Raw genomic sequence first — 18996 nt, 5'->3', positions numbered from 1 at the left:
CATCTCAATGTGTGCTGCTCACACAGCAACCGAGCGCCTGTTTGATGGTCGGAACCGGTCACGTTGCGTTTCTCGCCCGTGACGTCACCGTGTGGTTACGGCGTGCGGTCGTTGGCGGCACGAATCCACAACATTTAGAAGCATTTGGCACGATGCATGGAGATGCCAACTGGGTGAATTTGTGAATGTTGATACAAGTATCAGGGCAAAGAGCCGGTGCCCTCAACCCCCTCCCTGAGTTCCTGGGTACATCGGAGTGTCCTGTTCTGTAGCATGCCCTTTGTAGCCCGCTGGTTCAGTGCGCTTGCCACTGTGAAAACCAGTTAGCATCCGAGTTGAAAGTTTGAGACCCGCTGTCTGCCCACTTTGTACGCGGGAATCCGGTGTAAGAGTTCACGGACCAATCGATTTAATATCGGTTCTGGCGCTAAAGGTGCATGCATTGAAGTGCGTGTGGAAATCAATTCCTGCGCAGTATTTATTTTTCGTTGAACATTTTATGTACGCCGAAATGTTAGCTTTAGGCTACCGGTACAAAACGATGTAGAACACGACAGAACATAGAAGGCAGCCGAATACAAGGATGGTAAAATCGATATGAATGGAAAGAATCGATTCTTGGAAAAATATGGTTCAATTTTGATCTCAAATCCACGACAAGTCATCAAATCATGGCAGTAGGGGTGAATCCATTGCATGTGGCATCGTTTGCAAGAGCCGGCTCTTGTGTGCCTTTTTCAGTCGTCATAATCCTCGTCAGAATAAAACACAGAGTTGTACTGGACATGTGTGGAAAAGAGCTTCATAGCTCATCAGATATCTCCAGAATGAATAAAGATTCTGATTCCGTACGTAGCAACAAACTAGCCCCGCCGTAGATGTATTGATTCTCAAGTGATCCCTCACCTGGTTCGACGCAGGGGAAGTTGTGGCGTGCCATGGAAACCTCATTCAGTTTTGCTTGTTCAAGTTTTGTGAATGATCGGGTTATTTCATGTAAAGCGCAGTGAGGCCTTTTGTGAATGCCGCTGCATAACATGAAGTTTTAATCCCTGAGCTGAATGTATTTCTTCCGGAGCAGGAGGAAACCGCAGTCGACAGTCCGTGAATGCAGAACTCACAACCGCTCACAACCACAGATCGGTGTCCCGCTTCCTGCAGGCAGCTCCTCTTCTTGCGAGTTGTGTGTCTCGTATATATGCCGATCGCTGCATGATCTATCCAAATATGAATGATTATTTTAACGTGTGTCGATATGTCGCCGTCGTTTCATTGTGAGCGCGACGGAGTTGCAATCCTCAGAGGTCACCTGTTCCACCTCGCGGCGTGGCGTTTTAAAACTAAGTTGTTGTTTTTTAAAATCCCTCATCCCACCTCTGTTCACCGAGCAGTAGAAATGGGTTCGCCACAGTTATACTCTTTGGTTTTTCGGTAAAGTCACGTAGGTAAAATTTTTAATACAATGAATGAAAACAACTAAATTAAATCACGACGTTTCGGGCGCAACACAAGCGTCCTTCTTCAGGTGGGGACAATGTAGCGAAAGCACAACCGCTTAAGTGTGTCAAATCTAGAATCGCCACAGTTAGTCGTTCGGCAGGTCGCGTACGGTGGGGTAAATAGTGGCTACTCCCACCTCCTTTCAACATGTCTTGCCGAAGTGGAAGAGTTCTAACAAATGCTCTCCAGAGGAGCTTAATGGAGTGGAGGTGCTCACGCCAGCAGTGGTACGAGCAAGGCATCACAGGGCTGTGCCTTTTACCTTTTGCCACCCTCTGTGTGTTTTACTACTAATGCGTAATATCTGACCAGGTGCCACTACGCTTGGAGTGCCTGCCAACCCAGCTACACAAAGCTCTCTGCCTCTGCTTCGTGTCGTTGTGTGCGGCTGAACTCTGGAACCCGTTAACCTGGTCGTCTTTTAAATCTTCTGTCAGTCGCTCGCCACCTCCCTCAGATCTGTCCTTCTGGCTGTGATTAAATCCGTGATAGGTTGTCACCTTTCCTCTAGAGCCTTCCATTTAAATATATATATAAATCCAGAAAGCCAAGCCTATGGTGGTTAAACTGGAATGTTGTACTTACTCGTGGTGCACAGAGAAGTAATTCTCATCACATGTGCAAACATGCACCAACACCGATTATTCCCGTGCAATATAGAGTTACAGACATTTCAGGTTAGGTGGCGTGTGGGAAAACATTCGAACCCCAAGTGTGGGAAGGTTGCAACGTTTAAAATCCTGCTCGGGAGTCAACCTATTCCCATCGGCCCTTCAGGGTCAATAAAGTGAGGGCCATCTTTGTCGAAAGTCAGCAGTGATTGCCCTGCGGAGAAACTGACCCCCGTTATGTTAACTTACAATAACTTCAAACCGTTCGTTAATCCGCTGTTGGATGAAGCCCTCCCTCATGGCGCGTCAGTCAAGGGGGGTTGCGTGAAGCAACTTCAAACTGGTCGGTGAGAGTCGCTGAAGAGGGGGGAACCTGGGACCAAATCTAAACTAAAACTAAACTATTTTTATTTTAACCAGGTCAGGCCCAATGAGCTATATAGCTACTTTTTCAGCGGCGATTTGGCCATAAATGATAGCCCAACGAAGTTGTTTATAATTTGTACATTTATAGCAGTAAAATACTCTAAATGCATGTTCCTAGACTTTTAGAGAAAAACCAGAGGAGAGGACCCGGAGAAAAATCCACTCGACCACTGGGATAGCACGAAAATTCCAAATATCAGGTGACTTAGTTACATCTTTCCACCGTGGCACCCAATTCAGTTATCACTGGCCCCATAGGATTTATAGGAAGCTGCGGTGTTGCAATGGTCAGCACACCGGACAGCCCAGAGGTCGCTGGTTCGATTCGATATCCCAGCGTGGCAGTTGAAACAATGGAGCAAGTTTCTTAAATCCCCCGCTCCCCGGCCTCTGTCCACCCAGCAGCGGTATAAATGGGTTCACCACAATTAGGCGAACGGTGCGACCCATGTTTGGTGAGGTATATTGTGGATACACCAACCACTTCCACGACGTCTTGGCCCGCGTGGAAGAGTAGACCAAGTGCCTTCAAGAGCAGGTTGTCTCAAGCTCTCACTCGTGGAAGGGCCTTCTGACAGCAGTGTTGAGAGCAAGCCATTGCAGGAGCCTGCACATTTCCCGAGTTTTTTTACCACCGTTTTTTTTTTATAGGAACGTACAATTTCCACTTCTACTTCAGGATCTCTTGAACTTGAGTGAGATTCATACACTATGACTAGCATAGCGATTCGAATGTCTGAATTCCCCTAGTGGTCTGCACATTTGAAATGGCCACATTTCCCCCCTGCGTTCACGTTACCGCCCCAGCGCACGCGGTGAACGTGACTGATAATCGTGGACAGCGGCTCGTGAACGGTTTTAGGCTGAGGAATGCGTTGTCCTTTCACCTCTGGTCGACAGAATTAGGGTTGTGCACCCCCCCCCCGCTTACTTCCTGCCTCCCCCCTTTGAGGGATGGTATCCTCGATACGTTACGCTCTGCACCTGTGCACATAACAGCATTCCTAAGTGACTGCGTTCACCCTGGGTCTCGCAACTGGAAGCTTCGAACTCGCCGACCATTTCGGCGGTGAGCAGGGCTGCCAATCGAATTACCCGCAGATGCAAAACTGAGCGGGAGGTAAACCCCAATTTATATTTGTCGCTAATCATCCCAAGTAGATGGGGGTTCGAAGGTCAAGCGAGTCAGCCTACCGTGTTCAAACGAGCACCAAGGTGGCGCTCGTTCTCGTATAAGTGGCCCTCAGCCAGCAGTGGAAATTCCACATTCCTTCACGGGTACCAGTATCTTTGCCCAATGACCACTTGTGCTGATTTCACATTCACCACTCGCCACCCCCGAGGGACGATATGCTCAGTTGAACCACGTGTTGGTTTTGAACGAGCAACGTCGAGCTGGGGAGTTGAGCATCCGGACACACTTTGTCACATTGAGGTTTACAATTTCTTTTGACGCGGAACCCTCAGTTTAATCAAACTAAGCTCTCTTTCGCAATGGCATTTTCAAGATTCTGAATATGTATTTAGACTGGAGGAATCCCGTGAGCTATGCAGCTCTTTTTTCACAAATGTCCAGTAGACTTTGGAAAATGTAGATTTAAAACTTTCGTGACTGCAGGAATTTATATTCTTGGTTCTTTCGGTAAAGTCACGTAGATAGAAGAAGACTACTTGTGTTGCGATCGAAAGGTCGTGGGTTTTTTGCTTTTAATTTCGACTTTGGAAATGCTGGCCTCCGCGGTAGTAATTTCGAGTTTTTTCTATCATTCTCTCAGAGCTGCGAATGCAAATAAAGCACTTGCCCATGCTCATCTTACCATCGGCAGTTTCACTCGAGTGCAACACGAGAATGCCTGCAATTGCCAGCGAGCTTATCCCCTTTTTGCTATTGCACTGCAGGTTAATCTGTGTTGTGGCTGTGATGCAGTTTAATGGTCGATCAGCATGATTTAACGGCCCTTTATAAATAATTTATGTGCACACAGGTACCTTTGGGAAAAGCCGCTGCTGCGATCCGCATACCATTCATTACATCAAATGCGATTAATCTGTCACTGCATTTGAATTAGTACCGAGGCAAATAAACATTCCTATTGACCGGCCCTTCGTGAACGCCTAACTCATTCACCGAGCAAAGGGTTTTGAAAACCAACCACGGAAGGAATGGACGGCTACGTTCACAGTCGAAGTCTTAAGCATCTCTATGTTCAGACGAGATTTTGGGGGCGGTGCTGATTCTGAGACTGTGGTTAAAATGACACACGGTGATTGGGCGAAGCTGTGTCACGGTGGTCCAGCACGCTCCGCTTCAATTGCGTCGCCTCGTCACGCCCCGCCGTACAGCATCCGCTCACTCTCGTCGGGAGAGAACGACTGGCTCGGAGGCACGAGGAACCACGAAGTGGCAGGAAGGCAGGCACACGATGAGCCGACGCCAACAATTTTCCCAAGCTCTGCGGTCCTCTATATACTTAGGGGTCATCAGCCAATTAAGGAGCGTTTACATGTGGAGTCCACCTTTTTTGCTGTACTGCCCCCTGGCAATCCAGGGTTGTGGCACCTCGACACCCACTGGAACGGAGATTCGCAACAGCCTGTGCGATCCACCAACCCTCGCTACTTTCAAAGTGCTAGATTATAGGCCACGTGCATAGCCGCCACCCGCTTTAAATAAACTCGAGCCTAATATGTACTTTATCATTTACTTCATCGCCAGCTATGGTCGCTCCACTGCTGCCTTTGCCAGGCCACCTTTGTCTCACACGATTTTTTCCAATGTAGTAATCTACAGAGGCGATTTTCTTGCTCTATCTCCGGAAACGTGTTCCGTACCTTTGCTGCCGCTCTGTCACTTCTCTTGACCATCGGCCTTCGTTCCTTCTGGCGATTCATCCTGCCCAAGCCCGCTCACATTTATTAACAGTTCCAGTTACGTTGTTTTTAATGTTCTGTGTATGAGCTACAATTGACGTGGCGTATCCTCCTTGCTGTCTCTCAGTGAAATCCCAAGTATGCATACCAATGCCATTAAAACCAAAATGGATAATTATCAGCAATGAAACGCAGCATATTTGAATCGAGGATACCTTTGGTGCCACCCTCGGCATCGGGGCACTGCACACTCACTCTGATTTATTATTTGGCATGGGGGGATGCTGCGTTGGCAGCACGAATAACATAAAAAAAACAACGAAAGCATTTGCCAATAACACTGTGGCCTTGAAAGGAGAAAATGTATATCTTGACTTAAAGTGTTAGTGACTGCAGGAATTCATATTCACGTGGATAGGTTCAAAGAAAAATAACAAAAACTACGACGTTTCGATCGCAACACAAGCGGTCGTCATCACCAGTTTCCTGATGACGACCGCTTGTGTTGCGATCGAAGCGTCGTAGTTTTTTTTTTCTTTGAACCTATCTACGTGACTTTACCGAAAGACCCACAGAATGAGAGAGCATATCATTGGAGACGTTTTGGGCAATGGCCCTTCTTATCCGCACATGTGGTGAGTTTCCTTTGGAGTCTGTTAGAGCAAACTCATTGCATCTGAAAGCCGGCCTCAATGCTGGCTTAGGCGTTCCGACGCAGGAACAACGGCTTCAGTGATGGAGCATTCTCCAACTCACTCCAGTCGCTCCGCTCACCAGCGGACAGTCGACCCTCCTTATCACTCTCCTATCACTGTTTCCATGGTTACTGTTTCCCACTCATTGAATCCTCCACTCAATTTGAGGACCGGGTCTGGTATACTGTTCCGTCTCATCATCCGTACCGTGTTCAATCACCACACTCCAGGTATGTACGTAGGTAATTTGAACTTCTTTCTCACCATACGTAGCCAACCGGATGTATGTTTGTTGAACTTCTTTCGCACCGTAGGTAGCCAGCAATGGTAATCGAAGGTGCGGAGTGAATGACAACACACTAAACACACAGAGCAGTTCTAAAGAAATGAGTTTTCAATCTCAAAATGAGTTTTAAATCGAGACCACGGCGCCTCTCTGTCTGCTTCTTTCTTCCAACTTCTCAACGTTGGAATTCTCTCTCAGTTTCCCTTCTCACAATCGAGAAACCGATTAACTATTCTCTAATGCACCTTCAACGGTGACGTTTATTTCTGACCGCTTTGCCATTTTTGGTCCATTTTGGGCCTCTGGTCGGCAATCCGTGATTACAATGAAAAAAAAACATCCCATGAGCCACCCACGTATATCTGTGCTGACCCTTGATGTCCTCATTTACATCGGCATTGATTTGCATGCTTGAGTCATTGGCCTCAGCAGTTGGAGAGCACATGTAAATTCTACCGCACACCGGTGTATCACATGGCATTGATCTAAATAGCATAATCAGTGTGCTCCGTTGTCGTGCGATTATATTCATGGGACAGATTTTAAAAGCTAGCCTTCATATGCACGTGCAATATTTTGATTCCCAACTTCTTCAACCCAACCATCGTGACCTCTATTCTGAATCTGGTTATCACTCGTTCTCATCCAAGAGGGGGATACATTAGGGTAGAGTTCTCCACACGGTTGTCTCGAGGGTGTTTGCATTGTAGTCTATATTGTTTGCTTCTCCCAGATTCCAATCCTTGCAACTATAGACTTTGAGTCTATTGGTATCTCTATGGGTCCTTAGCTAAATCTGTGGGTCTCTCACTTAGTCTATTGGTCTCTAGCGAAGTCTATGGGTCTCTTTTACTGCAATGCTACAGGCCCTAGGTTTAGCAACCAAATTGGGAGATACTCAAATCTTTTCTTAAATACCCCACATTCTTGGAATGTTATTTCTTGGAAAGTGTTCCCCGTCTTCAGATTATTATTTGGTGAAAGCTACGTGTGATTGATGTTGTTGTGGTTGATTTTTTGTTACATTTGGTTCTGATCTAAATTGTGTTTATATCATCATTGATCAAATGTCCCCCTTTCTTTCATGTTGTATAGTTTTTGTTGTTGTTCCCGGTTTGTTGGCTGTTCTACCAGTTTTAGTTTAGCCTAATTGATGTTGTGATCTTTGATCTTGCAATGTGACTATGGTTTGTATTAACAGGGGGGTTGTTTCCAATCACTTGGAGATTGAGAGATGAGATTGTATTTGGAACGTTGCTTCAGTGAGCTTTAGAAACAAAACAAAAACACATATTCAATATTATACTAGGTACAAAACGCGATTTAATAAGAACAATAATGAGAGAACGGCAAGTGCGATTTCGTGGACATCGAATGAGAAAACAAGAGAGTGAATACAATGTTTTAACTGGGTAAATTGTAGGTGCAAGAAGCCGGGGACGACAGCGAATTAAGTTGCATGAGTGATTTGAACGATTGTATTGTCACCTGGAGGAGTATCTCATGCAAAGATGTTGGGCAAATATCACGGACAGAGCTAACTGGGGGAAATGTCGTGGTCGCCGATGTATTTTAGAAAAGGACGTGACACATTAGAGAGAGCCTTTCAATGTCAAAATCAAAAGACGAAGTGTCTCCCCGCTCGGGATAGTGTGGGCAGTGCTCGTCTCCAATGGCAGCTGTGAGCCAATGGTGGAAATTCCTCATTACCACGTTGGGGGGGGAGGGCAGTTTCTCCATTGGAAGACCACGATTTGACCTCCGAACAAAGTGGGGCTCAGTAAAGCACCTCGTTATTGTGACCTGGTGCTCGAAACGGAAATGTTAGAAGTCACCGATATGAAACCGATTTGCTCTGCACAATTATGGCTGTCGCCTGATGGAGGCTGGTTGTAATTGCAGGCGAAACGTCGTACTAGAATTGTAAATGTTGTGGGTTTACTCCCCAACACACCGGTGTGCTGAAATTGTAACGAATTGGCATGTTCTGTTTGCGTGACAAACCTTACTAGTTGGCTGTGTCGGCTGGTGGCGGGTTTAACGCGATCTAACGCAGAAAACCTCTTATGGATGCTCACTGCCGTTTCCCCTAAAAAATACTCTCGGTTAAGACGTTCCGAAAACTGCCGGTGCACACACATGCTTGGTGTTGCGAGAAGTGGCGGCATGGCGTAGCACTGTATATCGACACATTTAGACCGTTGCTTGCAATAGAGAAGCATACATCAGCATGAAGATTAGGCAGTGATCCCTCTTCATACCATGTGACCTTGTACGACACTAGCTCCAGATGCATGTTGGTAATTTCACGAATTACTTGTGCAACGGTATTACCATGGCATTACAAATGTAGATATACAGAATAAGCTCTTCGTTCGTTTAAGCTTCGAGGAAGGGCCATAATGCCTCAAACGTCACCCGCCTATAATCATTTTTGTTACAAGGCAACATTCATGATGATTGTTGGGAAGAAAGCGTGTTTGTCCCGTCGCTTGTGTAATTTCACCAGGGCAGTTCCGTGAGATGTTATTATTACCATTAGAAAATCCCATTTTAAATTCGTTTTCTTCTCGAGCGAATGCTACAAATTTAGTTTTCTGACAAGCTTTGACTAAAGACATTGTGCAGATATGCTTTGCTGTCATGAGGCTGTAAAGCTTAACTCGTTTATTATAATAAAATTAGAACATCACATCAAACGTTGTATTCACTCGATACATCTTTAAGCAGGGGAAATAATTCACCAGCCTCAGGTGGCTTGCTCGATAAGTGGGCTCGTGTTGGCTGTGTTATTGTCAACTCCAGGTTTGGTTTTGAGCCAGCCAATAATTAAATGAGGTTGGCATGCAAAGCCAAGTTGGTGGTCACGGCCACATCGGCGATGACTGCGTAAGGATAGGCCAGGGGTCTGCAACCTTTAAGACATAAAGAGCCACTTGGACCCGTTTCCGAAGGAAAAAACAAACTGGGAGCCGCAAAACCATTGCAACTATTAAAACAAATATAACACTGCATATATTGTTTCTTACCTTATTGCTATATACAGGATCGTGCAGTCAGCTGTCAATCTGAATAAAAAAAGGACTTTTTCACTTAACAATGTAAAATATATTTTTGCAAATTAATAGCTAAATTACCTGGTTAATGGGATTTTTGCTCCTGAACCTCAGTGCACAGTGTCTGCACATCAGGGCTGTAAGACGTCACCTTCATTTTCACACAGGCTTGCAGGCTGTCATCTGTGAGGCGTGATCGATGTTTGTTTTTAATATAGTTCATGTTGGAGAAGACCTGCTCACATACATATGTGGAGCCGAAGATCGACAGGACTCCAAATGCATACTTTTTCATGTTTATATAAGTGTTGGGGATGGCATTCCATGTTTCGAATACAAGTTTGTCCTGTTTGGGAAGGTTTTCAATATCACTCCATTTATGATTCTGAGCCAGAATGGCCTTCTGACGGGCAACATCCTCAAGAGTAGCGGTCAAGCATTTGAACTTGGACACCCATATATCTTTGTCGGCTATATCAGCCAGTTCCATCTCAAGATCAGGTTGACTTACACCTGCAAATGCAGTCATATTCAATAGGGATGGATCGATCGCCAGGGGAGTGACAGGGAAGGATAATGTCGTTTTTTCCTCTCTGAACTCACAGAATCGTTTCCCAAACGAACTTTGCATTGTGGTGATTGCAGACTTGAAATATTCCAAATGTATCGTATCATGACTTTGTTTGAACTCTCTCAAAGAGGGAAAGTGAGACAGTGTACCTCTCTGTAAATCTTTGACAAACACTGTCAACTTGCGCTCGAATGCCAAAACCTCCTCCAGCATGTGCAGGGCTGTGCCTCCTTTCCCCTGAAGGGTTGTATTTAGCGTGTTTAGATGTGCTGTCATGTCTACCATAAAATGTAATTTTTCCAGCCACTCTGGCTGTTCCAGCTCAGCAAAGGTGAGCTCTTTGCTGCCCAGGAAGGTTTTTACTTCTTCCAAACATGTGACAAAGCAACGGCAACGTTATTGCCTGTCACCGGGCGGGCAGTGTGGAGCTGAGCGGCGACCTGTCAGCAGCGGCAACGCCAGAGCAGGTGTCACAGTGCGCCTCCTCCCCTCGCTAGCATCCGCCCCGGAGCCGCGGTCAAGGTTCAAAAGAGCCGCATGCGGCTCCGGAGCCGCAGGTTGCCGACCCCTGGGATAGGCGTTAAGATTTTTGTTTTCTCTCTCACCTGCTTCAATGCATTTTGGGACGGAGTCGCATTAAACCTGCGGCGATGTGGACCAACGTTGCCATTGCCACCGATGGGGCAAACTGGCAAGGCAAATGTGTTGCGGCTCTTTCGTCAAGATATGAACCTGGTCCCACTGCTCCTGAGAGCTGTCGTTAGTCAATAGAACAGATAACTGGTACGAGGTGAACCACCAATTGGAAAGCACGAGGGAACTCCATCTACTGTTGAGGCAACTGCATTGACCACCTGCATGTACCAAAGAAGAAGAAGTGAGTGTTGCACTCTATGGTGACATACATGTACGCCTGTAATCGAGCACTGTGGAAGCAGCGAGGGTTGATGGATCACACCACTGTTCTGAATTCCCTTCCCGTGTGTCTCGAGGTGCCATAGAATAATATTACGCCTAATTAAGCGGCTCCGGTAGAAGAGTGGAAGTGCAGCGGTGGTAAAATCCACGCATGTAAAATAAGGCAGCTCAAATGCGCAGATTATTTAATAACCACACGCATTCTACAAAACGCCACGATGCGATGCAGTGTACGTAAATTATTAAATAATCGCGCGGCACCAGGCTGTTGTACGTGAAATATTTATCTCGGTCGCCACGTTGCAGATATGATTTATTGGCTCTTTTCATCTTTACGGGGGCTCACGAAGCTGACTGAGCCCATCTTAAGCACGCGCGTATCGACGTTACAACCCAATTACGGTGGCCTCTTCTTTCCAATCGAGGTGCTTCGCGGTGAACCTCGATCTGACCTCGCCGGCCCACTCTCTACCCCCCCCACCCCCAGCACCGCCGCCGTGCTACGCGAAAAAAAAATCAACGTCGACACATCACGCGGTTGAATCGTCGAGATCGCAAAATTGATTCCCATTGCGGTGTGTGCGAAATGAAGTGATCTGTTTTTAGTGGCGATCAAATGCGCTCGCGATGAGCTCATCTCAGAGGATGGGGAAAAAGTCATCTGTAATGAAATCCCAAGTGCTTTACTGGGGGAGGGGGGGAACGTTAATCTGCGGGGCGACCAAAAATTGTAATCATAAGGAGTCACAGAGGGCTGTGTTATGACCTTTTTGAAGTTGGTTAATGCCATGCATTCCCATTTTTATCCCTCAAAGGTCGAAGGCCAACCAATCATTTTCACTTTAAGCCTGTGACCTTTTGACGGTCGGGCTGGAGTGGGACTGTGTGTGTCAAGGATTTTTTTTCTATCAGTTCTGTTGATGTCAGAAGGAAGGACTTGGACACATTTTTGCATCTGAGCTCTGACTTGTACTTATTCAAGAAATTAACTAGATCATTGACTGTATGATGATGTACTGTGAGTAGGCTGCAGACCTTTCGTTGTGGAGTTTGAGCATCATACCCGTGTATGCTTAGGTGTTCTCCAAAATATACAAAAACAGTCAAAGAATTGGTCAATTTCCCTAGTCAGGAACCCTCCTGAAACAAAATCTTGAGACTCGGTAAGACTTCCCAGGGTGACTAGACAACATGCGTGTACGTGGAATGACATATAACGCGCTGTAATGAAGTCTGTAACTGTAATTCAGTCAGGCAAAGGTCTCATATTAAGCCCCTTAAAATCTCTTCGAATCCTCCCTCACCAATCACCATCACCTTACCATGGTGCCTCAACCATACATTATGGTTATGAGAGCTTAAACGATATTAGATTATTTATGATGATAAATAACTACCACTTTGTGCAAATCAACAGTGGTTAGTTTACAGTGTTACCACTCAATATCTGCTTCTCATTAGTAGCAATCGGCAATCCCCTTTGCTAGTCCAGAACGACTGTCTGTCGCCATTGTCTCAGCTGTGGGCCCAAAGGTGGCTGCCGAGGCCGGATCCACAGACTCTGCGGTCGCAGCTCATGTGGCCCCCGGTTGTTGATTCCCCGGTTGTTGATTTTCTGGTTGTTGTTTTTCCGATTGTTGAATTTCTAGTTGTTGATTCTGGTTGTTTTTCTGGTTGTTTATTTTCTGGTTGTTGATTTTCTAGTTGTTGATTTTCTAGTTGTTGATTCCGGTTGTTTTTCCGGTTGTTAATTTTCTGGTTGTTGATTTTCTAGTTGTTGATTTCTAGTTGTTGATTGTGGTTGTTTTTCCGGTTGTTGTTTTTCAAGTTGTTGATTTTCTGGTTGTTACTTCCAGTTGTTGATACCGGTTGTTCATTCGCTCTGCGACCACGCTGTCGTTTTTTTCCTCCTCCCTCCCTCCCGCCTGTTGTCTTCGTATGATTTCGAAGCGCAGAGCTCCTTGCAGCGGCCTAAGGAGCCATGCGTCGCACTTCTTTATCTTGGCCTCGAGGGAGATGGATCTGGAAAGATTGGGCAACTCGCAATCAAAGTGTTGCCACTTCAAATCCCAGTTGTGGGTCGGCTCAGTGCATCATCGTCATCATTCCTTCAATGAGTCAATGAAATTGTGACCACTGTTTGGGAATGTTACCATTGTTGCATTTTGGGGCCCCAACATAGAAATTGCGGAGTTTCCACAATTGATCGAGAGCTGCAAATAGAGATGAGCTAAATGCAATGCTCACTTGAGCAGGGATACACTTTGACGGAGACATTTTGGTGTAATTATGATTTTAAAACCAAATGCTTTACAGACAAAATGCATGTTTTCAGTTGTTTAGTATACAGATAATGACCAAAAGTAAATTTTTGAAGACTTTTGTTTTTAAAAGTGATTTCTATGAAGTAACTTTAATTCACGTGCATCAATTAGCTTTGACCAAATTTCCTCTTTTCAGAACAGATTTTTGTCAGAACTGGCCTATGTTGAAAGGTCGTGAGTCCAAATCTCGCTTTGTAGTCGACTCAGCTCATCATCCTTCCAGGGTCGATACAATGACAGTACTGTACCACTTTTTTTTTAAAGAGCCAGCCTTGGTCACCTTGTGATACGCCGTCCCTGCCATGGCAATGTGGAAATTTCCACCACGTGCTCAGGGGCCTCCAATGGAGATGAGTGCCACCCCGTTGCTCATTTGGCCACAGTCATTAAAGTTGACTTCCCACGTGACATGCTAAACACCAGTTACTTGTACACGTGCAGCCGCACCAGTAAACATGCAACTTTGGGCCAACGTGCACACGTGGTTGGAAACCTTTTGACCAACGTTGGCCCAATGTTGGCCCAACGTTCCGTATTTTCTGGGCCTTTCGTCAATCCCTTGCTGGATGAGGGCATCGCCACGCTGTGCATGTCATGAGGGTTATTTGACGGTGGTCAACGCGGGTTGGTGAACATATGATGCATAGATGTAGGTACGTAGATGTACTCTACAACAATGTGCTTTTCTGCACTGCCCTCTGCTGTCCACAATAATAAGGTATTGACACACTAAGGAAAACAGAGTATGGGAATTCTTCCTCCCTTCGGGTGGCGGGGAGGTTATCAGCAATGTTTCTATGTTGGTGTCCAGGTTGGCGAGTGAGCCAGTGGGTGACTTCAGGAGGAGCCTGGTGAATATATAGGGGCGCCGTGGTGGCAAGATGCGTACTACCTCACCTGGTATCCAGGAGGTCGTTGGTTAGATCCCAACCCTGATGCCTGTATATTTGGAGTTTGCATGTTCTCCGTGTGGTCGCATGGATTTTTCTCTGGGTCCTCCGGTTTTTCCCTTCACATTTAGAAACATGCGATGAGAGCATTTGGCTGCTATACATTTCCACGTGATAAGCCACTTAATTAGGCTACCAATAGTGGCCAGGTCGCTCCTGAAAAAGACCTACACAGTTTATAGTTTTTATAACGCGTAACCAAGTAACGGTGCCGGATTACCGGCCCCTGTAACTGTCCGATGACGTTAACGCGTTACTCTGTCCTCGTCTTTGCCACGGTATGCAGGTGCGGACAGACCGGATCACACCCCCATCACCGTCGCTGCCAACGCCAACAACGCCACCATGCCGAAGCAGGTGGAGGTCCGCATGCACGAGAGCCACCTGGACGTGCCTCCGTCGCAGGGCCGGCGCGGCTGCTGGCAGTACCTGAAGGGAACCTGCCTGTGCAAGAACCCGCTGCTCACGCTCACCGTCGTCGGTACGTCCGCACCGCGGGCTTTCACTCCCGGCCGGGTTCTGCTCGGTCGCTGTCGGGCAGATGAGCGAGAGACGACGTCGAACGGGCTGGCCGGGACAGTATGGCACGGGTCCAGGGGCGCGAGGTTATTTTTTTGCCATTGAAGGACCAGAACCGTGCTGCCGACTTCACGCGTGATGACCCATGTTAGCCATGCCCAGGAATCACCACTCTGGTCACCGGGTTCACAGTGTAGTGCATTAACAAATTATGGGTGCCACGGTGGCGATATGTTAACTACCTTGCCGATTCCGACCCTGACGCCTGTATATTTTGAATTTGCATGTTCTCTCTCCCCGTGGTCGTGTGAATTTTTCTCCGTGTCCTCTGGTTTTTCCCTCCATTTTTAAAAACATATATTAAGAGTATTTGGCTGCTATAAATTTCCACGTGATAAGACACTTTGTTACGCTATCATTTGTGACCAGGTCGCTTCTGAAAAAGATCAAAATAGTGAATAGTAAATAATAGAATAGGAATTATTTGTTAAATACACAAACTAATTTAACTTGGGCACGTGGGTATTATTGTACCCATACACACTCGCACGTGCCCTATTCCCCTATAAGCTGCAAGGATTTTCTTTACAGACTGTTGGGGACAGTCCTGTTAGTGGGCCACTTTTATGGCCAAAGAGTAATGGACAGCATTACTGTTGTCACATCCATGAGCTATGTCAGCTAGGTCTGCTTTGGTGGGCCACCCTGACATTATTTCTGCACACGGCACACCCCATCCAGTATACATTGTCCATGTTGATGTGGCTACTGGTCACATGTCTACTCCAGTCTAACAGTGACCTTGAATGTATTCGTTGAGAAATTAAGCTCTGGGCACACACACTGTACGCATAATACCTGAAGCCGTAGCTGAAGCAGCCCTGTGTATTTGATACGCATGCTTAAGGAGGTGTATTCATCTCTAATTGAGCAATCTTACTCTGCATAGGGGCTATTCATAGACGTCAACGCGTGTACACATTGCAGCACACATGCTCTGACCCGCTGGCCACCTGCGCGGACAAGTTTAGCTCATTGTGCAACACATCCTTGTTAATCAAAAAATCCCCCTGACCTACCTCTGCAGAAGTCATCGCAGTCTGCAAGCTATGCGCCAAGTACGTCACTCGCGGCCCGGGCTTAGCACATGCTTTACAGCTTTAAACATGGGCACAACGCGACTCGTTTGCGCGTATGTTGCGAGCGTTTGTGTCGCAGTGTTGGAGTGGTTATCGCACTGCGCTGCTCACCCAGAGGCCCCAAGTTGAATTTCCGCTAGTGACAATTATCTGAACCGGTCCTGGGCCTCCTCTAGGTTGGCTCAGCCTCAAACCAGGACCTGGTGCGGTGTGCAAACATCAGTACTGGGGAGAGAAAGGTGGCAGTGAGTAGTACCATGCATTTCAAACCAAAATCAAATTGCCTCCATTTACCTGAAGAGCATTGGTTTGGGGCCTTATCCCCAGTGGTGACTGTGAACGAGGGGTGGAAATTCGACATTCGTATGGCAGTGGCAAGTCTGTTCAAAGGACAACCACTGTTGACTTCCCACAAAGTGGTAGTGATTATATTGATTCTGGAGGAAACGTGATGATGTGCTTAAGTTGATGCCCAGCCGAGATGGAGACTTGCAATGTTCTTTCTTGTGAGTTTGTCACTCTGACTAGAGCACCACCATTCCCTATAGGTATTTAACCCGTATATTGCACAGGAAGTTTGCTGTGGTGGTTGTTTAGCCATAGAGTGAGAATTCCTTCTGATGTAGAATATTTGACCCCGTAAGACGTATTGCTATACAAAAACAAATGTAAAGTACTTTCCCCCGGGTTTATTCCAATCGTTCTATTGTCGCCGTGTCACGGAATCGGGAATCGTATCAGTGTGGCAGAGAACAACAACATCTTAAGCCATTTTTAACGTGACCTGTCTATGCGTTACGCAGGAGAGAGATGTTAAATCCCTCGCCTGGTATGCAGGAGGTCGTGGGTTCGATCCCGCTCCTGACGCCTCTATATTTGGAGTTTGAGTGTTCTCCCCGTGGTCGCAATACATTTTTCTGCGGGTTCTCTATTTTTCTCTCAAAGGTTAGAATTAACGTGCGTTTAGAGAATGTGGCTGCTATAAATGTACAAGTGATAAGCCACTTCGGTGGGCTATCATTTGTGGCAAGGTCGCCTCTGAAAAAGAGCTATAGAGCTCAGTGGGCCTTATCTGGTTAAATTAAAAAAAAAGTTTATGGTTTTTAGTTTTATTAATTGGATGACAGTAAAACCAATGTTATGGGGTTTTTTTTATTCTCAGAGCTATAATTTAAGTTAATGAAGTGCAAAACTAAATTCAATGTGGTATCTCGTTCTGTGCAATCGTTGGTGACCGGGGCAGAGGCCATTAAATTGCTGCACTTGAAGGAACCGGCTATAAATGTAGGTAGCTGCTCATATTTGAACCCAGAACTTCAGTGGTGACGTCCCAGTGCTCCCATCTCTATGGCACATGACTACCTCCAGCCTACTGCAAATGTAATCATCGCCGGCTAACACAGGGTCGGAAGGTGGCGAGCGATCAACGGTAGATTAGTAAGACTGCAGATGGTAATGAGTTCCAAAGTTCAACCGCAAGGGCTATGAAGGAGGAAGCAAAGGTTTCTGTGCGTCAGGGTTGGCAGTGGGATGCAATTCGCGTGGCGAGATCAAGAGAGCTGAGCAACACGAGCAGATTAACAGACAGGTCGAATAATGCGAGAGAGTGATCCATTCTTAACCATTCGTAACCCGGCATTAACCATCGGACAAAGACGGTCGCTGCATTGGGCGCCTTCAGATGCAATTCTGCGGGCCGTCTGGAACGCTCTTCCTTCTGATATTAGGAAGCCACTGGAGCCATGCACTTTTGTATCACGAATGAAAATGTATTTCTTTAGAGATTCTTTTTGTGTTTAGTTTGTTGTCCTTCCCCCGCACCTCCGATCAACACAGTGCCAAAGAATTTGAACATACATACAGCCTCATCAGATGTTACCCATTGTACCAATCCAAGAGGAATGATTATGACGACTATTATGATGATGATGGGCCTGAGTCGCTCAATCTGGGAATTGTTCTCGCAATTGTACAACTGATTGTGATCCCTGGTACTGTTCTCAACAGAGCTGTCCCCCACAGCGGCAAAACCACGTGTTCTTATAACTACCAGATTGTTTCCTCTTTTTACTAAAGCACTCTCTCATACACATACATATATATTCACTCGCTATTTGTTTGTAGCGATTTGTGCAAAGTCATTCAATTGCTTGCGGCAACGTGGACGGTTATTATTATTGATGTGGAAAAAACATACGGGAAATCAAGGTGTGTCGCCGCTCTGATGGCTTTGTGTGGAGCATGCCCAGGGCCGCTTCCCACCAGAGGACAACAGTTGCTGACGTCCGACCACAGAGTGCCAACCAATTCATGAATCCCAGTGGGAGTGATGATGCACTGAGATGTCTCCCGAGTGGGGTTTGAGAAAACAGCTTTCCAATTGGGGGGAGTCGGTCACTTTTTAATACGGCGCAAGTCCCTGGACGCGTTACCTTGTCATTCGGTACCACGCTCGTAGCAGTCGGCTTCATTGTTGAGGAGCCTATGTAGCTAATGTACAACGTTCGTAAACTCCGCCAATGGTAAACTACCAAGTAGAAAAACACAAAAGCTACGTAATTACTGAAAGTCAACGTGTTTATAAGAACGCGTTTTATTTCTGTGCGTAGGCATCCGCAGGAATTGTTACATGGTGGTGACGTGGCCCAGTGGTAAGCGTAGTCGCCACTCTTTGCAGGGCTTCGCGGTTCGAATCCAGCGGCCGGCCTGGTTATTACTTCGGCATGTGTTAACCGTATGAGCACGCAGTGGATGTTAAAGATCCCGTGATGTCGTTAGCAAGAGCAGGCCTTCGTCATGTGCCGGCGACACGGTCCAAAGTGGCCAAATTTGTAAAATTACTCGCATAATCACTCAATTGGGATTATACATAGCGACCATCGCCCCCTATGGTGAAAACTTGGCAGAGCCACTGACACTAGCTGTGGGTGGTAATAATCGAACCCAGATCGCTGGGCTCATAGCGCAGTGTGTTAACCGCTGCGCTACCGCTCCACTGTTGCTACTGTTGCTAATATCCCTAATTGGGGTGGTTCAGCTTATGAAAGGTCCCCTGTTAAAATAGCAGGACACGCACTGCGTGTTGTTTCACAGTCTAAGCCTCGCTACACCTAATGAGACCGCCGCGTCG

At 46.5% G+C, this 18996-nt stretch overlaps 1 protein-coding gene across 2 annotated transcripts in view; it reads left to right on the top strand.

Annotated features, from left to right (window-relative positions):
- The window catches only part of LOC144936476 (excitatory amino acid transporter 2-like), a 77140-nt gene that overhangs the window by 18567 nt on the left and 39577 nt on the right, over positions 1–18996 (top strand). For both annotated transcript variants that reach the window (XM_078863555.1, XM_078863556.1), the window contains exon 2: positions 14495–14689. In XM_078863555.1, the coding sequence (XP_078719681.1) occupies positions 14554–14689 (136 nt within the window). In that variant the 5' untranslated portion in view covers positions 14495–14553. The remainder of the gene's footprint in view (positions 1–14494; positions 14690–18996) is intronic.

The sequence above is a fragment of the Lampetra fluviatilis genome, chromosome 16, assembly GCF_964198595.1.
Source record: "Lampetra fluviatilis chromosome 16, kcLamFluv1.1, whole genome shotgun sequence".
In the NCBI taxonomy this organism is placed as follows: Eukaryota; Metazoa; Chordata; class Hyperoartia; order Petromyzontiformes; family Petromyzontidae; genus Lampetra; species Lampetra fluviatilis.
Note: the sequence above shows the minus strand (reverse complement) of the source record. Positions and strands in the feature narration are given on the sequence as shown.